This window comes from Protopterus annectens, chromosome 14.part0, assembly GCF_019279795.1.
Source record: "Protopterus annectens isolate FY-2018-M chromosome 14.part0, PAN1.0, whole genome shotgun sequence".
NCBI classification, from domain to species: Eukaryota; Metazoa; Chordata; order Ceratodontiformes; family Protopteridae; genus Protopterus; species Protopterus annectens.
Genome location: NC_056748.1, coordinates 924,534,325 through 924,553,380, shown reverse-complemented (window position 1 = coordinate 924,553,380; position 19,056 = coordinate 924,534,325). Strand labels below are relative to the sequence as shown.

Here is a 19,056-nt window from a genome sequence, read left to right as displayed (position 1 = left end):
ACCAAGGAGAAAAGTAGAGGCGACTGCTGAAATTCTGACATGTTTGTAAAGTTATACTCCAGTAAGTCTAGTTCATGTTAAGTTTTCAGAATCAAATTGGTGAGGACAATCTGACTTCAGCTTCTGGTCCATCATTCATTTAGTAAATTCCACTTCTCTGATGCATGTTCTTTTTACTGGAGCGAAATGAGAGGTCATATTTAATGGAATGTTAACAGTACTGGGCTATTATGAGTTTCTTTCACTTGCATTTAAAAGTACAACAGAGCTGGCCAGCCAATTTTCTGTATTTATGAAAAATAAATGATATCTGATGTCTAAGTCAACAAGTGATTTACAGACAAGGCAAAAGTTATTAGTGTAATGAATTACTATTGCTAGATGTGAAAGTTCTGAACATATTACTGACAGAAACAGAACAAATGAAGAGAAACAGGCCACATATGAAACCTTGTGGTATGACTACAGCACGGAGCTACTGGATAAAAACAGAGGCGATCTGACCATCTAACAGACTGTCTCAGACAAGAGAAGTAGCTATTAAGCCGCTGTACTTTTGCTGGTTGGACACAAGCTTGAAAGCCCAAATATGGGGGTTCAAGAAAATAGTTATTAAAACTATTAACTATTACACACAAAATAATCAACAACCAAAAGTGGGGATTTAGTAGTCTCCTTCAGAAAAAAAGCTTAATCTAGAAGAGTTTGTACAATAAGTTGTATATGAAAACATCTTCAGAGTACTTCTGAAATGCAGACAGTAATGCAACACAGCAAAACTGAATAACTCTGCTGATGTTCTCTTTTGTGCAATGCTATTCTGAATGAGATTTCCAGACATTTGGGATGGATTATTCCAATACACATCTTGTTATTACGGATAGAAGGTAGCCAATGTCTTAAAGCCCCTAGGCAGAGTACACAGGTGAGGGATTAACAGAGATCAGGTGTAACTTCCACTGGCCAAAGCTATTTAGAATTTATGGAAAACTTTTAGAAGCAATGCAGCATAAACATATGCAAGTGGGGCAGGCCACAAATGGAGGGTTGTAAGATGAATAAGGGGGAAAAGTGGCAAGATAAACCTACCTTAAAACTTCGGTCATTACATTTGCAGGCTTCACCTTAAAATGATCCATTAAGAAGGGAAAAGATACTTAAGAGCTGAAAGCTTTTTTGACCAGAAAAAGACTTTTGGGCCAACTAGACTTTTTTGTTGTTTTCAAGCAATTGCTGAAAGTGTTACCTGAAATTCACTTTTATGACTACAAGAGTGAGTTCCCTGGAATTCTCTTTTGGGAGTACAAGTCTCTGCTGCTTACATTTTTTTTTTTAAACAGCTTTATGTGCAGCATTCAGTGCATATGAGTTAGTACAACAGAGAAAGATGCCATGTTAACCTACGGTCCTACCATCTGCTAACAGACTGACAAAGAATAGGGCATACATACACCTAGAGAACAGAACACTACACCACAGTGCATGAATATGGCTGAGACTAACACAGTGGGTCACATCATCCTGGGATTGGCAAAAAGCAAGCTGAATGTGGAGACCTGTCATAAACAAGGGTGCTATACACTCACTATACTAGCTCAAGGTTGCAGCATGTTAAACAGTAGTTCATGGATCTACATTCTATATGCTAGACAGCCATGCATTTAGGTAGGTGTGGATCACTCTCTCAGTGGGAGGAGGAATTAGTAGACAACATTAAGAAATTGGACTGGTGGAACTCCAGTTTATAATGTATACTTTAAGTTACTAATGCTTAAACTGTTTTCTCTGTTTTGGGCCAGACTGAGTCAGCAATTAACAACTAGAAAATACTCAGACTGATACCGTGGCTATTGCAAGAAGAATTGTTGCCAGCATGCGTTTCAGCTGCAGATAAGCAAAACATCCTCAGGAAAGGTGTTTTGAGCATAAAATAACTTTACAATGGTGGAGCAGCCTACTACACTTAGTGAGGAAACTTTATCAGGTCCTGATAAAATCTGAAAAGTTACAAAAGGCTACATTTAGATACAATGGCATGTGGACAATGGTGACGCTAACAGCCAAGTAAGAAGTAGAATTTCACTTTAAGTGGGTAACAAAGAATTAGGAAAAAACATTCACTGTTGGGAACCTATGGTTAGGCACGGTGGCCTTTACACTGCGCATTCACGGAATGAAGATATACAAACTGAAATGTATGACAAAAAAATGAGGATTCATTTGTCAAGAACAGTGACTTTCATAAAGGACTACAGGACAAGCCTATAGTAAGTTCAGACAGATATGCTTGCTATACCTATCCAAGTGCATCTCATTATAGGGAACTTTCCTCATTTTGAGTCTTAAAATGTCCATGTTCCTGAATGCTCCAAATTGAGTAGGTCCGTCAAATTCAATCCTAGCAACTTTTTTCATTAATATCCATGGCAAACACTGAATCATATTAATTCATCAAAAGAAAATTTCACAAGTATTAATAAACACATTTTAACCATCCCATGAGCTTCCTGGTTGAAATTGTTAGTAAATTGTCAGTATGTGTTCCACATTTTGCCCATTTGTTCCACATTACGGCAAGTACTGTTCCACATTTTGGAGACGAAAGGTTGAGGACTACACCCCCTCCCCTTTTTGCTGTCAAGAGGAAAGACCAAGAAGGAAAGGCAGAGTAACAAAAAAAAAAAACCACAGAAAAAAGCCTCAGTAAATTTACTCTTCCTACAATGTATGGAATGCCCCACAGAGGGCCAGGGGAATGTCATGTGACTCTTCAGCCATGCCTCCCCTTAGAATATCTGATACAGCCCTTTAATCTTATTTATTTATTTTTACTTACACTTTGTTGAAAGGGTTAGTCCCATTAGGCCAATGGCCTCTTTTCAAGGGAGACCAGAGGTGATGCACTAACTTGGGGAAATTTGGTCAGGACTCCAGCAATCTTCCCCTACTCTTTGTCAAGTGTCATGGAATCTTTTATATCCACCTAAGCAAACACAAACTCAGGTAAGATGGGGCCTTGGTTTAACGTCTCATATTCAAAACCTGACAGAACGCAATATGGAACCTGTTAGCAAAATAACAGAATACCTGCAAAACAAATTAGCCACGTAGATGTGTAATTCCGTGTTATCCACCTAAAGATCTTGTCTAGCCCAACTTCTCCTGAATTGGTGTAAAAGGAAAACTGAAACACATGGCTGTGGCCATGTAACTCAATCTTCTGAGTCTTTTTAATGGAGACCTATGGTAGTTATAGCAGATGATGAATGCATAGTCCACAAAACGCATGTGCCTTTTAATAATAATGGAAGCACAGTTTCATAATGATGCCCTTTTCCCAGGCCAAAAAAAAAAAGACCATTAAATCCCACTCAAATGCTAAATTACCTCAGCAGCTTACTATAAGTGAATCAAAAATTAAGTAAAGGCACCTAAACTTATGTCTGAGTTGTTATATTTTCACTAGGAGAGACCCTAGGAAAAACTAGGCTTGTAGTTAAAGGGAAATTCTTACTGTGCAATTTGACAAGATTGCATCAAAAGAACAAGGTAATGTCACAGTGCAACATTTGAGAACGTGCAAAACCTTCACTCCAGAAAATTATTTTGCTTGCATACACATTACAGAAGTGTACGCTGCACGCTGCTTTGTATTAAGTACAGAGTTTTACAATTTTTCCTGGTGGTGGTGGTAGACAAACATACTACTGTTTACTTTCATCCATTAATCTAAAATGGAAAGTTCCTATGCATAGTTGTACTTTTAAACAGTTATTAAGTAACCCCAAATCACTAACATGAATCCTCAAAATCTGAACAGATATACAAATTATTACCAAGGATGTACAAGAACATCAGGAAAAACAGCATTTTGGACTGGAGGGGGGGGGGTCATTAGCCTAGATGCCTTAATTACTATACAACTACAAGGCAATCTCATGAACAAGACAAAAATATGTTCTAGGAGGTTTTTGTAATACAGACAGTGGCTCTAAGGGAGCTACACTAGTAAGTTGCAAAAAAATTCTCTATACTTCATTTACCATCACCTGCTTGGAGTAACTTTTACCACAGCCCAACATAAGAAATCTGTTCCTACTTCTCTCTCTCTCTCGCTGTCTCTTTGGAGTTACAAAGAGATACAGTGAGACTGAGAGAAGTGTTGCAAAGGGCGGAAAAGGAGAATTTGCTCAAAACTTGAATGCCTTATTGTTTCCTCTAGTCCCTGACCCTTCTAGTTTAAAAATGAAAGAATACATATCCTAAATACGTAAAAGCCAGCAGCTCCAGATGCAATTCCGAAAGCGTTTTAACCCTCTTGGGCAGTCAGCCTATACAAAAAAACAAGAGGCTTGGTTTAGGGTCGCTGTCCTCCTTTCCTATGCCATCCAAAAGTCTGGACAGGTAGGCCTTTCAACGGACAGGATGCATTCTGCTGGTATCAGTGAAACCCAAAAGGAAGCATTCTGCCTTTGTCTTTGTGTCTATTATGTGCCATATTAAGAGACACAATCCGATGTTGCAAATAAAATATAGATTGTCACTGTTCCAGAAGTCAAAGTTTTAGGATTTTATCTGATCTAGAGATCAAATTTTAGGTCTTTTGAGTCACTCTAAGGAGGTTGATATAGTCTAGATGGTACAGTCTAGGCAGAGACAGCGTAGTGTCTAACACTTGAGGAATGATCAATACCATTAGCAATATGACTATTGCCCCCAGGATGGATAATGTCACTCAATATCTTTTTTAGTTTTTCATAGCAGGCAAAGTAGAGGGCATGAGCAGGGCCAGCTCCAGTAGCAGTCACATTCAGTCCTCGCATTGGCCTCCACACTCCTTCAGTAACCACAATCCTTCGCAGGGCATCCATCACATTACGATAACGAGCAGCAGGGTCTGGTTGCAAGCACTGCATACGGGTCTGAAAAAATCAAAATAAAAACATTTTTTTATCATGTAGAAAATCAAGAGAGGTTACAATATTCTATGTGGGCAAACCAGATGTACATGGAAAGCTAAAGCCCATGCCATGCACTGGATACTTTTCCCTGAAACAGTATTAACGATATAGTACTCTCCAGTTAATCACTTATAAAGGCACTGCACCCTTCTTCCCACAGTGCTGTGCAACAACATTGACCACACAATACACAGATACGCAACTCAACACCACTCAACTTCATTCCTCAGCCATCACTCAACCTAAAATACTGTCCATCACTCAACCTAAAATACTGTCCTGCAACACTGCTTCAAGACTACTGCAACCAACTATTCAGCACAGCAGTAATACTCCTGCCAATTACCTACACCGTGCCTTATGTCACTCTGCATAGACTATCATACCAAAATATATCCAAAGACAGTCTTCACAAGCCTAAACAATAATGACCCTTTTACAGGGCCTTTGAAAAGCAAAACTAAGGTGATGCGTCTTTTCTAGCCTTAACCTCTACTTAAATTCAATAATGCACTAAACCCACAATTATGACATGATATCAAATGACAAAGGTATAAAACAGCAACAGATACAACTAACAAAAATGGCCACAAACAAGACCTAAAGTGATAACATGATTATCAACTGTAAACTTCAGCCTGTACCACGTTTTCTGTGACTAACTGAAATGGAAACAAAATTAAAGATCCAAGCCATGCCTCTACTATCTTTACAAAATTAGTTCAGCACATACAGCTCACCTTCTCCACATTTCCCATCCTTTGTACTGGTCAACAAACTACACAGAAAAAAAAAATCATGATCCACTCACTCATACAAGTGACTGCAAAATAAAGAACACTGAACAAAAAGCAGTAAAGGAAAACACTGGAAAGCTGAATGGCAACAATTATGAGGGCAAAGTATTGATATATTCATCATAAAAAAAAGATACTCCCTATCAATCTGTGTATCCATTTAGACCACCGCTGCAGAAACACACAGGATTTTTAACACAGGCGTTTGGTCCACCAGATGTACAAAATAAAACTTTCCTAGGGTGCAAACTCCTTCCTCTCCCCAATAATGTACAGTTCTGGACCACATTAAATACATTATAAAAAAGTAACAAGGTGCAAGGATAAAAAACACAGTTACTTCCTGGAGTCAGGGCTCTATTCCCAAACCTAGCATTATGGTTATGCATAATGTTTGCATCTGACATTAGAGAGATTACAGAGCTCTGGCTGCAGGAACACAAAACAGAATTCCAAGCTCAATCTAAACAGGCGGCTCCCCAAGGGGAAAATACCTGCAACAGAAAACCTATGTAAATCTGTAAAAGCAAATGTCAAGTCTTCACCCTAAGTAATGATCAATTTCAGCTGGGGCCAACTCTAGACCTCCACCGCTCCCACCATTGGTGTATATTACCAATTCTTGCACCAGTGAAACTTGAGATCACCTACTCTGCTGGAATCATTTTCCTTTAAGTCTGCAAGACTGTCTTCTTGAAGGAGTGTGTTCAAGCTCTGCTACTAGATAGAATCATTGCATCACACGACTGCTTAAGTATCCCCCTCTCTGAGACCCAATGATCTCAGTCTTTACTAGTCCCCTCACACGTAGACAGTGTTCTCTTTCCCTAGCTGCACATGGGCTGCTTATAGGTTCATAGGTTCATACTAGGCTATCTGCCCGAAGGCATTTACAAGCCTAGCCCATAGTTTTGTGGCTTACGCCACCCCTTTAGTTTGGAGAAACTATGCCCATTATTTTGCTGTGCCTCTGTCGAGCAGTGACACTGAGGTAACCCCTGGGGTGTATCTGCGATCTCCCATCCATTGGTCAAGATTCCTCTTGAACAAGGCCAGAGAGGTGCTCTGCCTCACATATACCGGGATTTTGTTCCACAGCATAGGGAGTCTTTGGGTGATGAATCTATCCCTCCAGCACGTCCTATTAATAACCTTGTCAAGGTTTAAGTCTCCCGCCCTTGTGGCTCTGAGGGATCTAGATTTTTTGAGATGAAGCATGTTCATCAAATCTGGGTTTGACATGGCCTTGTATGTCAGGCACAGGTCACCTCTGAGCAAGCGGTAAGCAACTGAATATAGCTGGAGTTCTTTCAGTCGGGCAGCATAAGACAGATTTTTGAGACCCTTTATCCTTTTGGTGAGGAACTTTTGTGGCCTCTCCAGCTGCTGCAAGTGTCGGGTCAGATACATTCCGAATGGGGCATTGTACTCAACCATTGGTCTGATGAGTGATGAGTATAGGGAGACTATGACCTCCCTTGATCTAGATGTGAATCCCTTCATGATAAGGTGGGCAATGTAGAAGGTCTTCCTAACTACTTTAGCAATATGAGTGTCGAATGAAAGGCTACTGTCAACCTGGGTCCCCAGGTCCCTGATAACTTCTTCTGTGATCAGTGGATTGCCACCTATATGGTAGCTAGGGGTAACCTTGTTTTTCCCGAAGGGTATGACTATGCATTTCTTGGCATTTAACTTTAGGCCATGGCTCTGGCACCAGTTATCCGTTTCTGTGAGACCCGTCTGAAGGATATCTGTGTCAGATGTGTTTTCGACTACGGCGCCCAGTTTGCAGTCATCTGCAAACTTTGTCAGCCATAACCCTCCTGTGTTTGCTTGTACTTCAGAAAAGTAGATGCCAAACAAGAGTGGGCCCAGGACTGAGCCCTGTGGGACACCACTTGTGACAGGCATTGAGTCTGACATGGCGCCAGCAACTCTGACCCTGTGGGTTCTGTCACTCAGCCAGTTTGCAACCCATCTTGTAATGTATGGGTTTACATTTAAGTTGATGAGTTTTTCAATGATACCCGAGTGGGGTATTGTATCGAAAGCCTTCGCCAGGTCTAGGTAGGCTGTATGGACTGCCTTTCCCTCGTCAATGGCCTTGATGACTGTTTCGAAAAAGTCAACCAAGTTTAAAAGGCATGATCTGCCTTTGACAAAGCCAAAAGTACAGTTTTGTACCTACCATAAATGTAGATGTTCGAAGATCCACATTGCTGCAGTCCTTACACTTGGGTAGTCCGCTGTCCTCGGTCGGCCCGAATATCAAAGTATAAGGCTGACGTCGGTCAAGGCGCATTTGACTGACATCAGGACGTCAGGGTACAAATGCGCATGACCGACGTCATATCCTCAGTCTTTTCTTGCCCCAGATGTCAGAAGACCCTAAAAATAAAGGTCAAAACCAAAAGACAGCAAACAAACAACCAACCATCCTAGCACTAAAAATATGTACAATATATACAATATACACCATATTGACAACCCAACCCACACAACCGCCTCTAACTACAGAGGGGAAGGAGGGAGTAAATTGGACTGCAGCAATGTGGATCTTGAACATCTACATTTATGGTAGGTACAAAACTGTACTATGTTCTTCATCTCACATTGCTGCAGTCCTTACACTTGGGTAGAATCCCAAAGCAGAGGTAAGGGAGGATGGCCAAACTATAAGGAAGCAGGAGCTGCCAAAATGCCCTGCAAAACAGCAGTGGCAAAACCAGCCCTGGATTTAGAGTAAAGTGGTAGGTGATAATGCTTAGAGAAAGTATGCACTGAACTCCAAGTAGCTGCCTCCAAAATATCCTTAGTTGCCACCCCCCTCAAAAAAGCTGTCGAAGTGGCAGTAGCCCTAGTGGAATGAGGCCTAATCCCAGCTGGAATCTCCTTGCCATGATGGGAATAACAGAAAGCAATGCAAAACCCAATCCACTTAGAAATAGTTTGTTTTGACACAGGCTTGCCCTGAGAACTTAAAGCAAAAGAAACAAATAACTGCTGAGACTGCCTGAACCCTTTAGTTCTGTCCAAATATCGCAACTGCCTGTGTACATCTAAAGTGTGCAAAATCTTTTCCCCTTTATTTTGGGGATTTGCATAAAAAGTAGGCAAATGAATAGTTTGGTTTAAAGCCACACTAGAAACCACTTTAGGCATAAAGGAAGGATTAGTACGTAAAGATACCCTATCCTTATGGAAAATTAAGAAAGGCTCAACCGCCATAAGGGCCTGCAACTCAGAAACCCTTCTTGCAGAGGTAATAGCCAACAAAAAAGCAGTCTTCCATGATAAAAACTTTAATTCAGTAGTAGCTGCAGGCTCAAAAGGTTGTAGAGTGAGTTTCTCCAACACAAAATTGAGATCCCAAGCAGGAGTAGGAGCTCTTCGTGGGGGTCTTATATTCTTTGCCCCTCTAAGAAATTGCTTGAACAAAGGATGAGAAAACAATGGTGGGTCACAATCATAGTGAGCGAAATTGCTGCAGCATGAACCTTAATAGAAGAGAAGGACAAACCTTTGTCCAGTAACTCAGTAAGATATTGAAGAGCCACACTTAAATTAGGCTCAGAAACATCAAAATCCTTTGCTGCACTCAAAAATAAAAATCTCTTCCATTTATCTGCGTACACTTTCCTTGTACTAGGCCTTCTAGCTTCCAAAATAACATTCAAAACTTGCTGTGGAAGTGGAGGCCCACTATGGTTCAAAACAGAATATGCCAGGCTGTTAGGTGCAGAGAGTGAAGCTTGACATTGAGCAAATGACTGTCCTCCTGAGACAACAGGTGTGGAATCGAAGGCAAAAGCCATGGAGGCTTCCGTACCAGGCTTCTCAGTAATGGGTACCAATGCTGTCGAGGCCAATCTGGAGCTATCAAAATCATCCTTGGCTTGTCTTGTCTGGCCTTTAGCAGTACCTTTGGGAGGAGAGGCAGAGGCGGAAAGGCATACACATGAAGATTGCTCCAATTGAAAGAAAGAGCATCCACTTTCCAAGCTGTGGGATGAAACCTTTTTGTGCAAAACTTTGGCAGCTGGTGGTTTAGTGGAGAAGCGAACAGATCTATGTCTGGAGTTCCCCATGACACTGTCAATTTCTGAAATACATGAGGATCCAATTTCCACTCGTGGGGATCCATAATTTGTCTGCTCAACACATCTGCTAAGGAGTTCTGTGCTGCCGGCAGAAACCTTGCCTGAAGATTTAGCTGTAAACTGAGAGCAGTCTCCCACAAAATCATTGCTTGCCTGCATAGAGGATAAGAATGTGTTCCGCCTTGCTTGTTGATGTACCACATGACAGTTGTGTTGTCTGTTAGAATCAACACCTGCCCTGGAAGAAGTAAATCCTTGAAAGCTATTAATGCAAACTGGACTGCTAACATCTCTTTCAAGTTGATATGTAGATGTTGTAGTCTGGCAGGCCACTTGTCTTGTATCCACTTTCCATTCAGATGAGCTCCCCAAGCTTTGTCTGAGGCATCTGTCGTTAGAATCTGACTCGCCTCTGGCCGGGTCACAGAGAGTCCCTTGTTTAGGTGACATTCCTGAGCCCACCACAACAATTCCTTTTGAATGCAAGGTATTATTTGAATGACAGTGTCCAAATCCTGGCAGTGCTGTGTCCATACATTTTTGAGATACCATTGTAGCTTCCTCATATGCAGTTTGGCATTGGGAAGCACCAGAATACAAGATGCCATGAACCACAAGGCTTGAAGGACTGTCCTTGCAGTCAGCCTGGACTGATGAGACAACTGATGAAAGTAAAGGGAAAGATTCTTTTGTTTGTCCGGGGTCAAAAAAGGCCATCTGGGATGCTGTATTCAGTCTCACACCCAGAAAGCACATGTCCTGAGAGGGTACTAGACTGGACTTTATTTCGTTCACAGAATACCCCAGGCATCTTAGCACTGCTATCACATAATCCAAATGATGAAGAAGCTCGTCCCTTCCTTGAGCCAGAATCAGGCAATCGTCCAAATAAGGATAGATCTGTATTCCTTTTAACCTGAGGAAAGCTATCACTGGAGCCAGAACTTTCGTGAACACTCTGGGCGCAGTAGATAAGCCAAAGGGCAATGCAGAGAACTGATAATGAGAAGTCCCAGCTCGAAAACGCAGATACTTCCTGCAACTCAGTCTGATAGGAACATGAAGATAAGCCTCCTTGAGATCCAAAGTTACCATCCAATGATCTTTGCCCAGCAGAGGTAAAAGCTGCTGTAACGTCAACATTTTGAACTTGGGAATGTCCAGATAAGTGTTGAGGATAGATAAGTCCAAAATTGGTCTCCACGTGTTCCCTTTCTTTGGTACTAGGAACAAGCGAGAATAAAATCCTAGGCCCACCTCTGGCAGAGGGACCGGCTGTATGGCCCCTATTTGGAGTAACAGAGAAATTTGCTTGTGAGCCTCTATTCTTTGTTGAGGAGGAACGTCTGGCATGCCTTTGAAAGGAGGCAAGGTATGGAAATAAAACCTGTAACCGTGGTGTATGATATCCAATACCCATCTGTCTTGGGTAATTAAACTCCAATTTTCTTTGAAAAGTGCCAACCTTCCCCCCAAAGGTGCTGCCAGACGAGAAGGCTCTGGCAGCTGAAAAAGTATGTCATTGGGTCTGTTTACGAAAGGACTGACCCCTGCCCTCACCCGAAGACTGTGCAGGAGAACTCCCTGTTCTAGGCCTGAAAGAGCCCTGAGCTCTGCCCCTACCACGTCTAGATCTACCTCTAGACTGGGAATCATAAGAAGGATACGTCCACCCCTTAATAGGCCAATTTCTACTAAACTTTGGAGGTTGAACCTGCAAAAAATCTTTAACAGTCTGCATAGACTTAGCCTTGTCTTCCATTTTCTTTAAAACTGCCTCAACAGGAGAACCAAACAACACATCAGAGTGTAAAGGAGCATCTAAAATCCTTGTTTTAACATGGTCAGATAAATTCTGATCCCTCAGCCAGGCGTGCCTGCGAAGAACTGACCCAGTGGCAGCCACCCTAGACGAGGCCTGTACAGCATCAAAACCACATTGCAAAGAATGCTTACCCACCTGTTCAGAAACATGCACTAAATCTTGTAACTCTTTACAATCAATACCTTCCGCCAGAGCATCAACCTTAGACTTCAATTGTGAAAGGAGATAGTTTTGGTATTTCAACATGTGAAACTGGCAATTCAAAGCCCTCATAGCTAGAGTGGAAGAAGTATAAACTTTCTTTCCCCATCTATCCAAGGCCCTGGCCTCTTTATCTGTAGGAACCGGATTCTTGACAACAGAAGCCTTAACACCTTTAGGCCCCTGACTAACAGTTTCTGGGTCTGCCCTAGGACTCTTAAAAGATACTTATGAGCTTCAGGCACCCTGTAATACCTATCCGGTTTAACAGGAGCAGGAGGCAAAGAATCAGGATTAAGAGAAGCCTCTGTAAAACATCCTCCACCACATCCAAAACAGGAGGTATAGCCAACGGCCTATGCTGGGGTAAAAACAAAAATTCCCTAAGCCTTTTCCTGGAATCAGAGAAGTCCTGACCTTCCCACTTAAAATGCTCCCTCATGGAATGAAGAGTTTCTGAAAAGAAAAATCCTCAGGAGGAGAAGCAGAAGGAGTAGAATCATCCACATCAGAATCAGAATAAGGAGAATACTCCTGCAAGTCTTCAGCCGAAGACTCTGAAACATCCGAAGCCTGCTCAAAACTCCCTAGCTCAGGCTCCACCCTAGGTCTCTTATCAGGAGGGGGCAAAGGACCCTAATCAAAGTAATCAAATCTTCTGCCATTTTAAGCATATGCTTCTTGGGCACAGTTCCTGAAGAACTAGGGGTGACACCAACTGAAGCTAAACCTGGCCTGCCTCTGGGAGAAGCCTTGGAAACAGAAGGAGAGGGCCTAACCACCCTAGGAAGGGAGGGAGTATAGTAACCTGAGAAGCCCCTTCAGCCTGACCTGCCTCCTGAGAGGCCACATCCTGCAATAACAAAGTCTCTCCTGGGATCCCAAAGAAACCTCCGGTGGAACCACCGGCTCCACCGACACCTCTAAAGAACCGGCGTCCGTGCGGACGGTTCTTCTAGCCTAGGCTTAACTGCTTTGTCCTTGCGCTTCTTGAAGAAGCGGCCGGAGCATCCGGCGGCATTTTATAATTGCACCGCTTCAAGAGTAACCTGGCACAATCTAACCTTCTCTTTATAGTGCGCTTATTGAATCTAGCACAAGAGCGACACCCAACAACGTCGTGCTCAGGCCCTAAACAAGGAATACACAAAGTATGATAGTCTCTATGCGGTATCTGTTTCCCACAAGAAATACAATTATTCACTTTTTCTGACATCCGGTAAACCACTGAGGCAAGAAAAAACTAAAATATTCTAACGGGTACTTAGCCAACTTTGACTCGGTCTGAAACTCCGAAATCGAAAAATTTCAGAACGCCAACCGGCACTTGCAATGCTGCTTCTGCATCGGACCATGCGGCAAAAAAGACTGAGGATATGACGTCGGTCATGCGCATTTGTACCCTGACGTCCTGATGTCAGTCAAATGCGCCTTGACCGACGTCAGCCTTATACTTTGATATTCGGGCCGACCGAGGACAGCGGACTACCCAAGTGTAAGGACTGCAGCAATGTGAGATGAAGAACATCTGGGTTGGATCCAATGTCTGCAAATTCCCTATGTCTTTATTTATGAGATCCATTATGATCCTCTCCATGGCTTTGCAGATAAGGCTTGTCAAGCTAATGGGACGGTAATTTCCAGGGTCGGTGGGGGCACCGCCTTTGTGAAGTGGGACCACAGTCGCATTGCGCCACTCCCTGGGTACGTATCCGGAGGTGAGACTAAGATTAAACAGCTGTCCTAACTGTGGGTTTAATTCCTCGTTGAGTTCGTGGAGCACACAGCCGGGGACACCATCAGGTCCCATGGATGCTGTGTTCTTTGCCTTGGAGAGAGCAGTTCTCACCTGGGCGTTAGAGATGTTTGGGGGGCTACAATCATTTGGTATAGATATCTCTCCTTTTGGGGGGGAGAAGTTTGCACTGAACCTGTCAGCCAGTATGTTGGCAATGTCTGTAGGATCAGTAATCTTCACATCATTTTGGACTAATTCTGAGCATATCTGGGAGTTTCCTCCTAGGTTTCTGACATAGCTAAAGAATGCCTTATGGTTGTCTTTAGAGTCCTTAGCTATTTTTCTCTCAAAATTAGCTTTGGATGATTTTATGAGAGCTCTTAGCTTTTTACTTATAGTGATCAGAGGTGTCTTACCTTTTAAGGATTTTGCTCCATCTTGTAGTAGCTTTCTCCTTTTGTTGTGGCTGGGGTCCACCAGACTGGACGCTTGCCTTTGGTACAAAGAGTCTTTGTTTTGCTTGGGATTGCCTGATCCATGCAGCCCTGCAGGTTCTGGTAGAAGGCATTTGTAAGTGATTCAGCGGTTTGAGTAATGTTTACCGCCAGAGACCACACTAGTCTTGAGAAGTGTGAAGTCGGCTTTCGAGAAATTCTTTACTGTGGTCTTTTATTTCGGGTGGGGGCGGGATAAGGACCTCCAGCGAGATTAGTTTGTGATCTCACCAGTGAGGGGTATACTTCCGGTGTTGAACATTGTGCTCCCATGTTCGTGATGATGAGATCAAGTATGTTTTCTCCTCTTGTGGGGATGGTGACTAGTTGTTCCATGGCATTTGAGTTTATGAACTCCAGGAACTTTTGGGCTAGAGTGTTTGGGCTTGAGTAGTGTTCCCAGTCTATATTATATTAAATTACCTCTTGTAGTAGTGTACCAGTTACTCAAAGCTGCCTATCCTCAGCATTGCCAATAAATATTAATGGCTTATTGTTTGTAAAGTAATCCAGACTGCTGAGTTTTGCTAAATGCCTTTTGAAATTGGCACTTGGGACTGGCATCTGTCAATTAGTCCGAAAGAAATTAGAGTGCTGTACTTCACACTGTTCTTATAACTGGAATCACAGAACACTTCAGACATCTGGCATCTTAAGTTGCTTAGATACCCTCTTCAATTTGGCACCTTAATAGCAACTGCTGAACAGGCTAAAGGTGAACAGGAAGCTCCAATTAATTTACAAAATAACAATGATAATAAAGGAAGAAGACAAGGGTGGATCAATAGAAGTTATGAATAGGGATGACTATTTGTCACGAATGAATGATTTTCTATTAGATGAGAATACTTTTACGAAAAAGTTTCACCCTTGGATGTTAAATGTATTAGTAATGTCAATACGTGTATCTATGAATTGCAGACTAACGATATTTCTACAGAATTATTTAATTGTTTTAATACACCACATCCAGTGACTCCAGTACTATATGGGCTTCCAAAGACGCACAGATCATTATCCCTACCCCCTATACCGCCTGTTGTCTCAGGCAGGAGATGGTGACTGAGGTAATCTCTCTATATCTTCAGAATGTACTGAGCAAATTTTTTCTTACTTATGTGAAAAGTTACATCAAGGACATTGGCCATTTTCTATACAACTTCGTGAGTGGTATAAAAATAAGACATCTAGTGAGTTTATTTTGTAACTCTGGACATTACATCATTCTTCTTCTTCTTTCAGCTTTTCCCAGTTAGGGGTCGCCACAGCGGATCACCTGTCTGCTCATGATTGGCAGTGGAGTTTTACAGTGCCGAGTTGCCAGCCCAGCGCCCAGCCTTCCACAGAAGGCACACACATGCACACACTCACACCTAGGGCCAATTTAGAGTGTCCAATCCACCTACAGCATGTCTTTGTGATGTAGGAGGAAACCCACACGACCACAGGGAGGACATGCAGACTCCGCACAGAAGGCACTCCAGCTGAGAATCGAACCAGAGAACCTCTTGCTGTGAGGTGGCAACACTAACCGCTGCACCACCGTGGCCTGGACATTACATCATTGTTTACTGTAGTTCCAAATTAGTATGGAATTGAAGCTATTAGAGTGTTACTAGGTCAGTATAAACTGCTAGCAAAACTGATAAATAGAAAATGTATGAGCTTTTGCAGGTAGTTTTAGAGAATACATTTGAATGAGCAATTGTACCACCGAACAGTGGGGGTGGTGATGGGTACTCCCATCGTCAATACATATGCCATCCTTACCTTAAGCTTAGTAAATGGGAAGAGCAATATGCTCATAACGGACCAGAACATTTTACAAGTAAGATTCCGTTCATCAAAAGATTTGTGGACATGCTTTTTTTTTTTTTTTTAATCTAAGGTAATTCTGAGAACTTCATGAATTCATAGAATTCTTGAATAATTCAACAGACTTCTTAAATTTTAAGATGAACTGTTCAGCAAATGAGATTAACTATTTAGACGTTAACACAAGTTTTGATGGTGTAGCAATTAATACAAGTATTCACAGAAAAGAAGTCCAGGCAATTTGATTTTTGTATAACCACAGCATGCATGCTAAGCATACATTTAAAAGCACTGTGAAGAGTCAATACTCACGAGCCAGTAGGCTGAACAGAGATATTGCAGGATGCGTTCAACAAATGAATGAAATGTCCACAGAGTTTAGTGAAAGGGGATACGAGTACGATTTATTATAAAAAAAAAAAAAATTGGGTGAAACATTAAGCAAAATGAATTACACTACAAAACCTTATTTCTTTTAGGGAAGTCGTAGTAATGACGAACAGAAAACTATGCACTATTTAACTACCTATAACAGGTGCACTAGATAGGTTAAAAACATAACACTGAATAAACTGGGACATTTTAAGAGCTATGCCTGAGCTCAGATGCTTTATTGCTGAACAACCAAGCTTTGCTTACAGAAACTGCTAGAGTTTAAAAAATCGTAAATGTTATAAAGATATAAAGTTTGAAGTTAGGAGAAATATAAATACAAAACACTGAACTTTCCCTTGTTACAACTGCCGCTGCTGGAATACTATATGCCCACAGAATATTTTATACATCCCAGAACAGGAAGGGAATACACTTAAAAGTTCAGCGACACGCAACACAACAAATATTGTTTATCTTGATACATGCAAGAAATGTAAAAGTTTTTATATTGGCAAGTCCAGGAGAAAACTGAAGGAACGAATCGAGTATCACTATGAGGTGTGTAGGGGCATTCAAACTATTGCATTAGCTACACATATATTGGATAGTGGCTCTGAACATGACTTTACATTTAGAGTGATTGAGGCACATCTCTCAACCTCTTAGTGCAAGAAATCTGGACAAAGCCATAAACAAAATTGGTACAAAGGCCAAAAGTAGGGACAATTTTTAAATATTGCTCTTACAAACTTAGAAAATTGATAGAATAATAAGTTTTGCATTAGCATGAATTTTCTTTTTTTTTTTTCAAAACAAGTTTGTTTTAACATATAAGAGAAATATCATAACAATTTTATACAAATAATTAAAAATAGGTATTATTATAATATTCAACAAAACAACTAAAGTATTTACAAAGACATCCACTACAATCAGATCAATTAAACTAAAATACTGTGCTATTGAAATTAGAATTTTTTTAACAAATTTTGTAAATTATCCCATACAATAAAATGTGATGTTTTTCTAGTTGTTCTCATTCTAATTGTGCTTATTTCCATATGACACATTATATTCATAACATTTTTAAATTCATTGAACGAAGGAGGTGTATCTGAAATCCAATTTCTAGTTATTATTTTCCTAGCCACTGCTAGGATAGACCATAACAAGGGAAGCTTAATCTTTTTAACACATTGAGGTACAGGTGTGTTGAATAATATAAGAGACTTAGAAATAATGAAATTATCTGTAAAAGAGCCTGCAAAAATTCATTAATTGACTTCCAGTATTCTTTCAACTTCATACAGTCATAAAACATATGAGCCCAGTCAGCATTAATTTCTACATTACATCTCTTACATAGATTATCTTTATTATTAATTTTATTCATCATCAACGGTGTAGATCTATGTAAAAATTTCCATGTATAAAGTCTCCAGACAATGGAAGATGTAGTTCTATAAGCAGATTCCAATATATATTGTTTATCTTGTTGAGTTGGTGGGTCCCCATTAATAGAGGTGAAATAATTCCAGTATGAATCTACATTGTAAAAAGTTTCTTGTCTGATAATTTTATGTATATATGAAAGTTTACCTTTATCAGAAACTTTATGCTGTAAATTTATTATCAAGTAATCAATCAGTTTTGGAATAGATTCTTTAACTGTTATAGACATTAGATCTATTCTATCAGTGAGATGTTGTCTAAAGATCTGAACCTCTAACCAGCAAGTTTCTCTTAGATCAAATTCTTGTTTTAAGAAATCTAGATTTTTAACTTTATTATCAGATATCAGCTGATACCAGTACTTTAGATTATTATCTATAGCTAAATGAGCTCCTTCAGAAGTAGATGACATAAGCATACCCTGAGTATAAATTATAGGGAATACAATAAAATTCCATTCCCTATACTTAGGGTGCATGAATATAAAGTTACGATAACTAATAATAATATTTAATGGGTAACAGACCATATGTTTAGGTGTAATAGGTGAAGTACAAAATTCCTTTAGCAACCACAACATGGAGTTATTTATAATCATATTTTTATGTGTTAAGGTGATTTTCATGAAGTGCATACTAATTAGCTCCCAATAATCTTTCCATTTTGCGACATATGACCGATCTATTAATAAAGTAATAACTTTTATAATAGAAGAGATAATATATAAATTAAAGTCTGGAAAAGAAATACCCCCTTGAGACCAGCTATTAGCATGTTTCTTTAATGCAATCCTAGGTCTATTAGGTGCCCATAAGAAATTTAACATTAGTGTATTCAGTTTCTTGATAGTTATTTTTGTAGGTGAAAGTATTATTGATTGTATTAAGTATAAAATCTTGGGGAATATTATCATTTTAATAATTGTAAGTCTCTCCTCCATAGTAATAAACATATTATTCCAGGTATTAAAAAGATTTTGTATATTAAGAAAACAGGTATTATAGTTATTATATATAATAGATTTAATATCTTTAGATAGTATTATACCTAAATAAGTTATCTGACCTGAGTTGGGTGCATATTTAGTAAAATCACTAATGAGAGTATTTTTCGTGTATATATAGGTAGTATTTTAGTTTTTCTTCATTGAATATTAAACCAGAAATACTTTTAAAATTCATCATTTTATCAAATAAAGACTGCATAGAATAATTAGATCCTGCTGATGTAATTAGAACATCATCTGCAAAAGTTGAATTTTGATGTTGTATTTTCTTCTATTTCAAAACCCTCTA

The 19,056-nt window shown here is 40.2% G+C and overlaps 1 protein-coding gene across 1 annotated transcript in view; it reads right to left on the bottom strand.

Annotated features, from left to right (window-relative positions):
• The window catches only part of SLC25A28 (solute carrier family 25 member 28), a 248,535-nt gene that overhangs the window by 94,741 nt on the left and 134,738 nt on the right, over nt 1-19,056 (bottom strand). Inside the window, exon 2 of the mRNA XM_044055643.1 lies at nt 4,694-4,922. Within this exon, the coding sequence (XP_043911578.1) occupies nt 4,694-4,922 (229 nt within the window). The remainder of the gene's footprint in view (nt 1-4,693; nt 4,923-19,056) is intronic.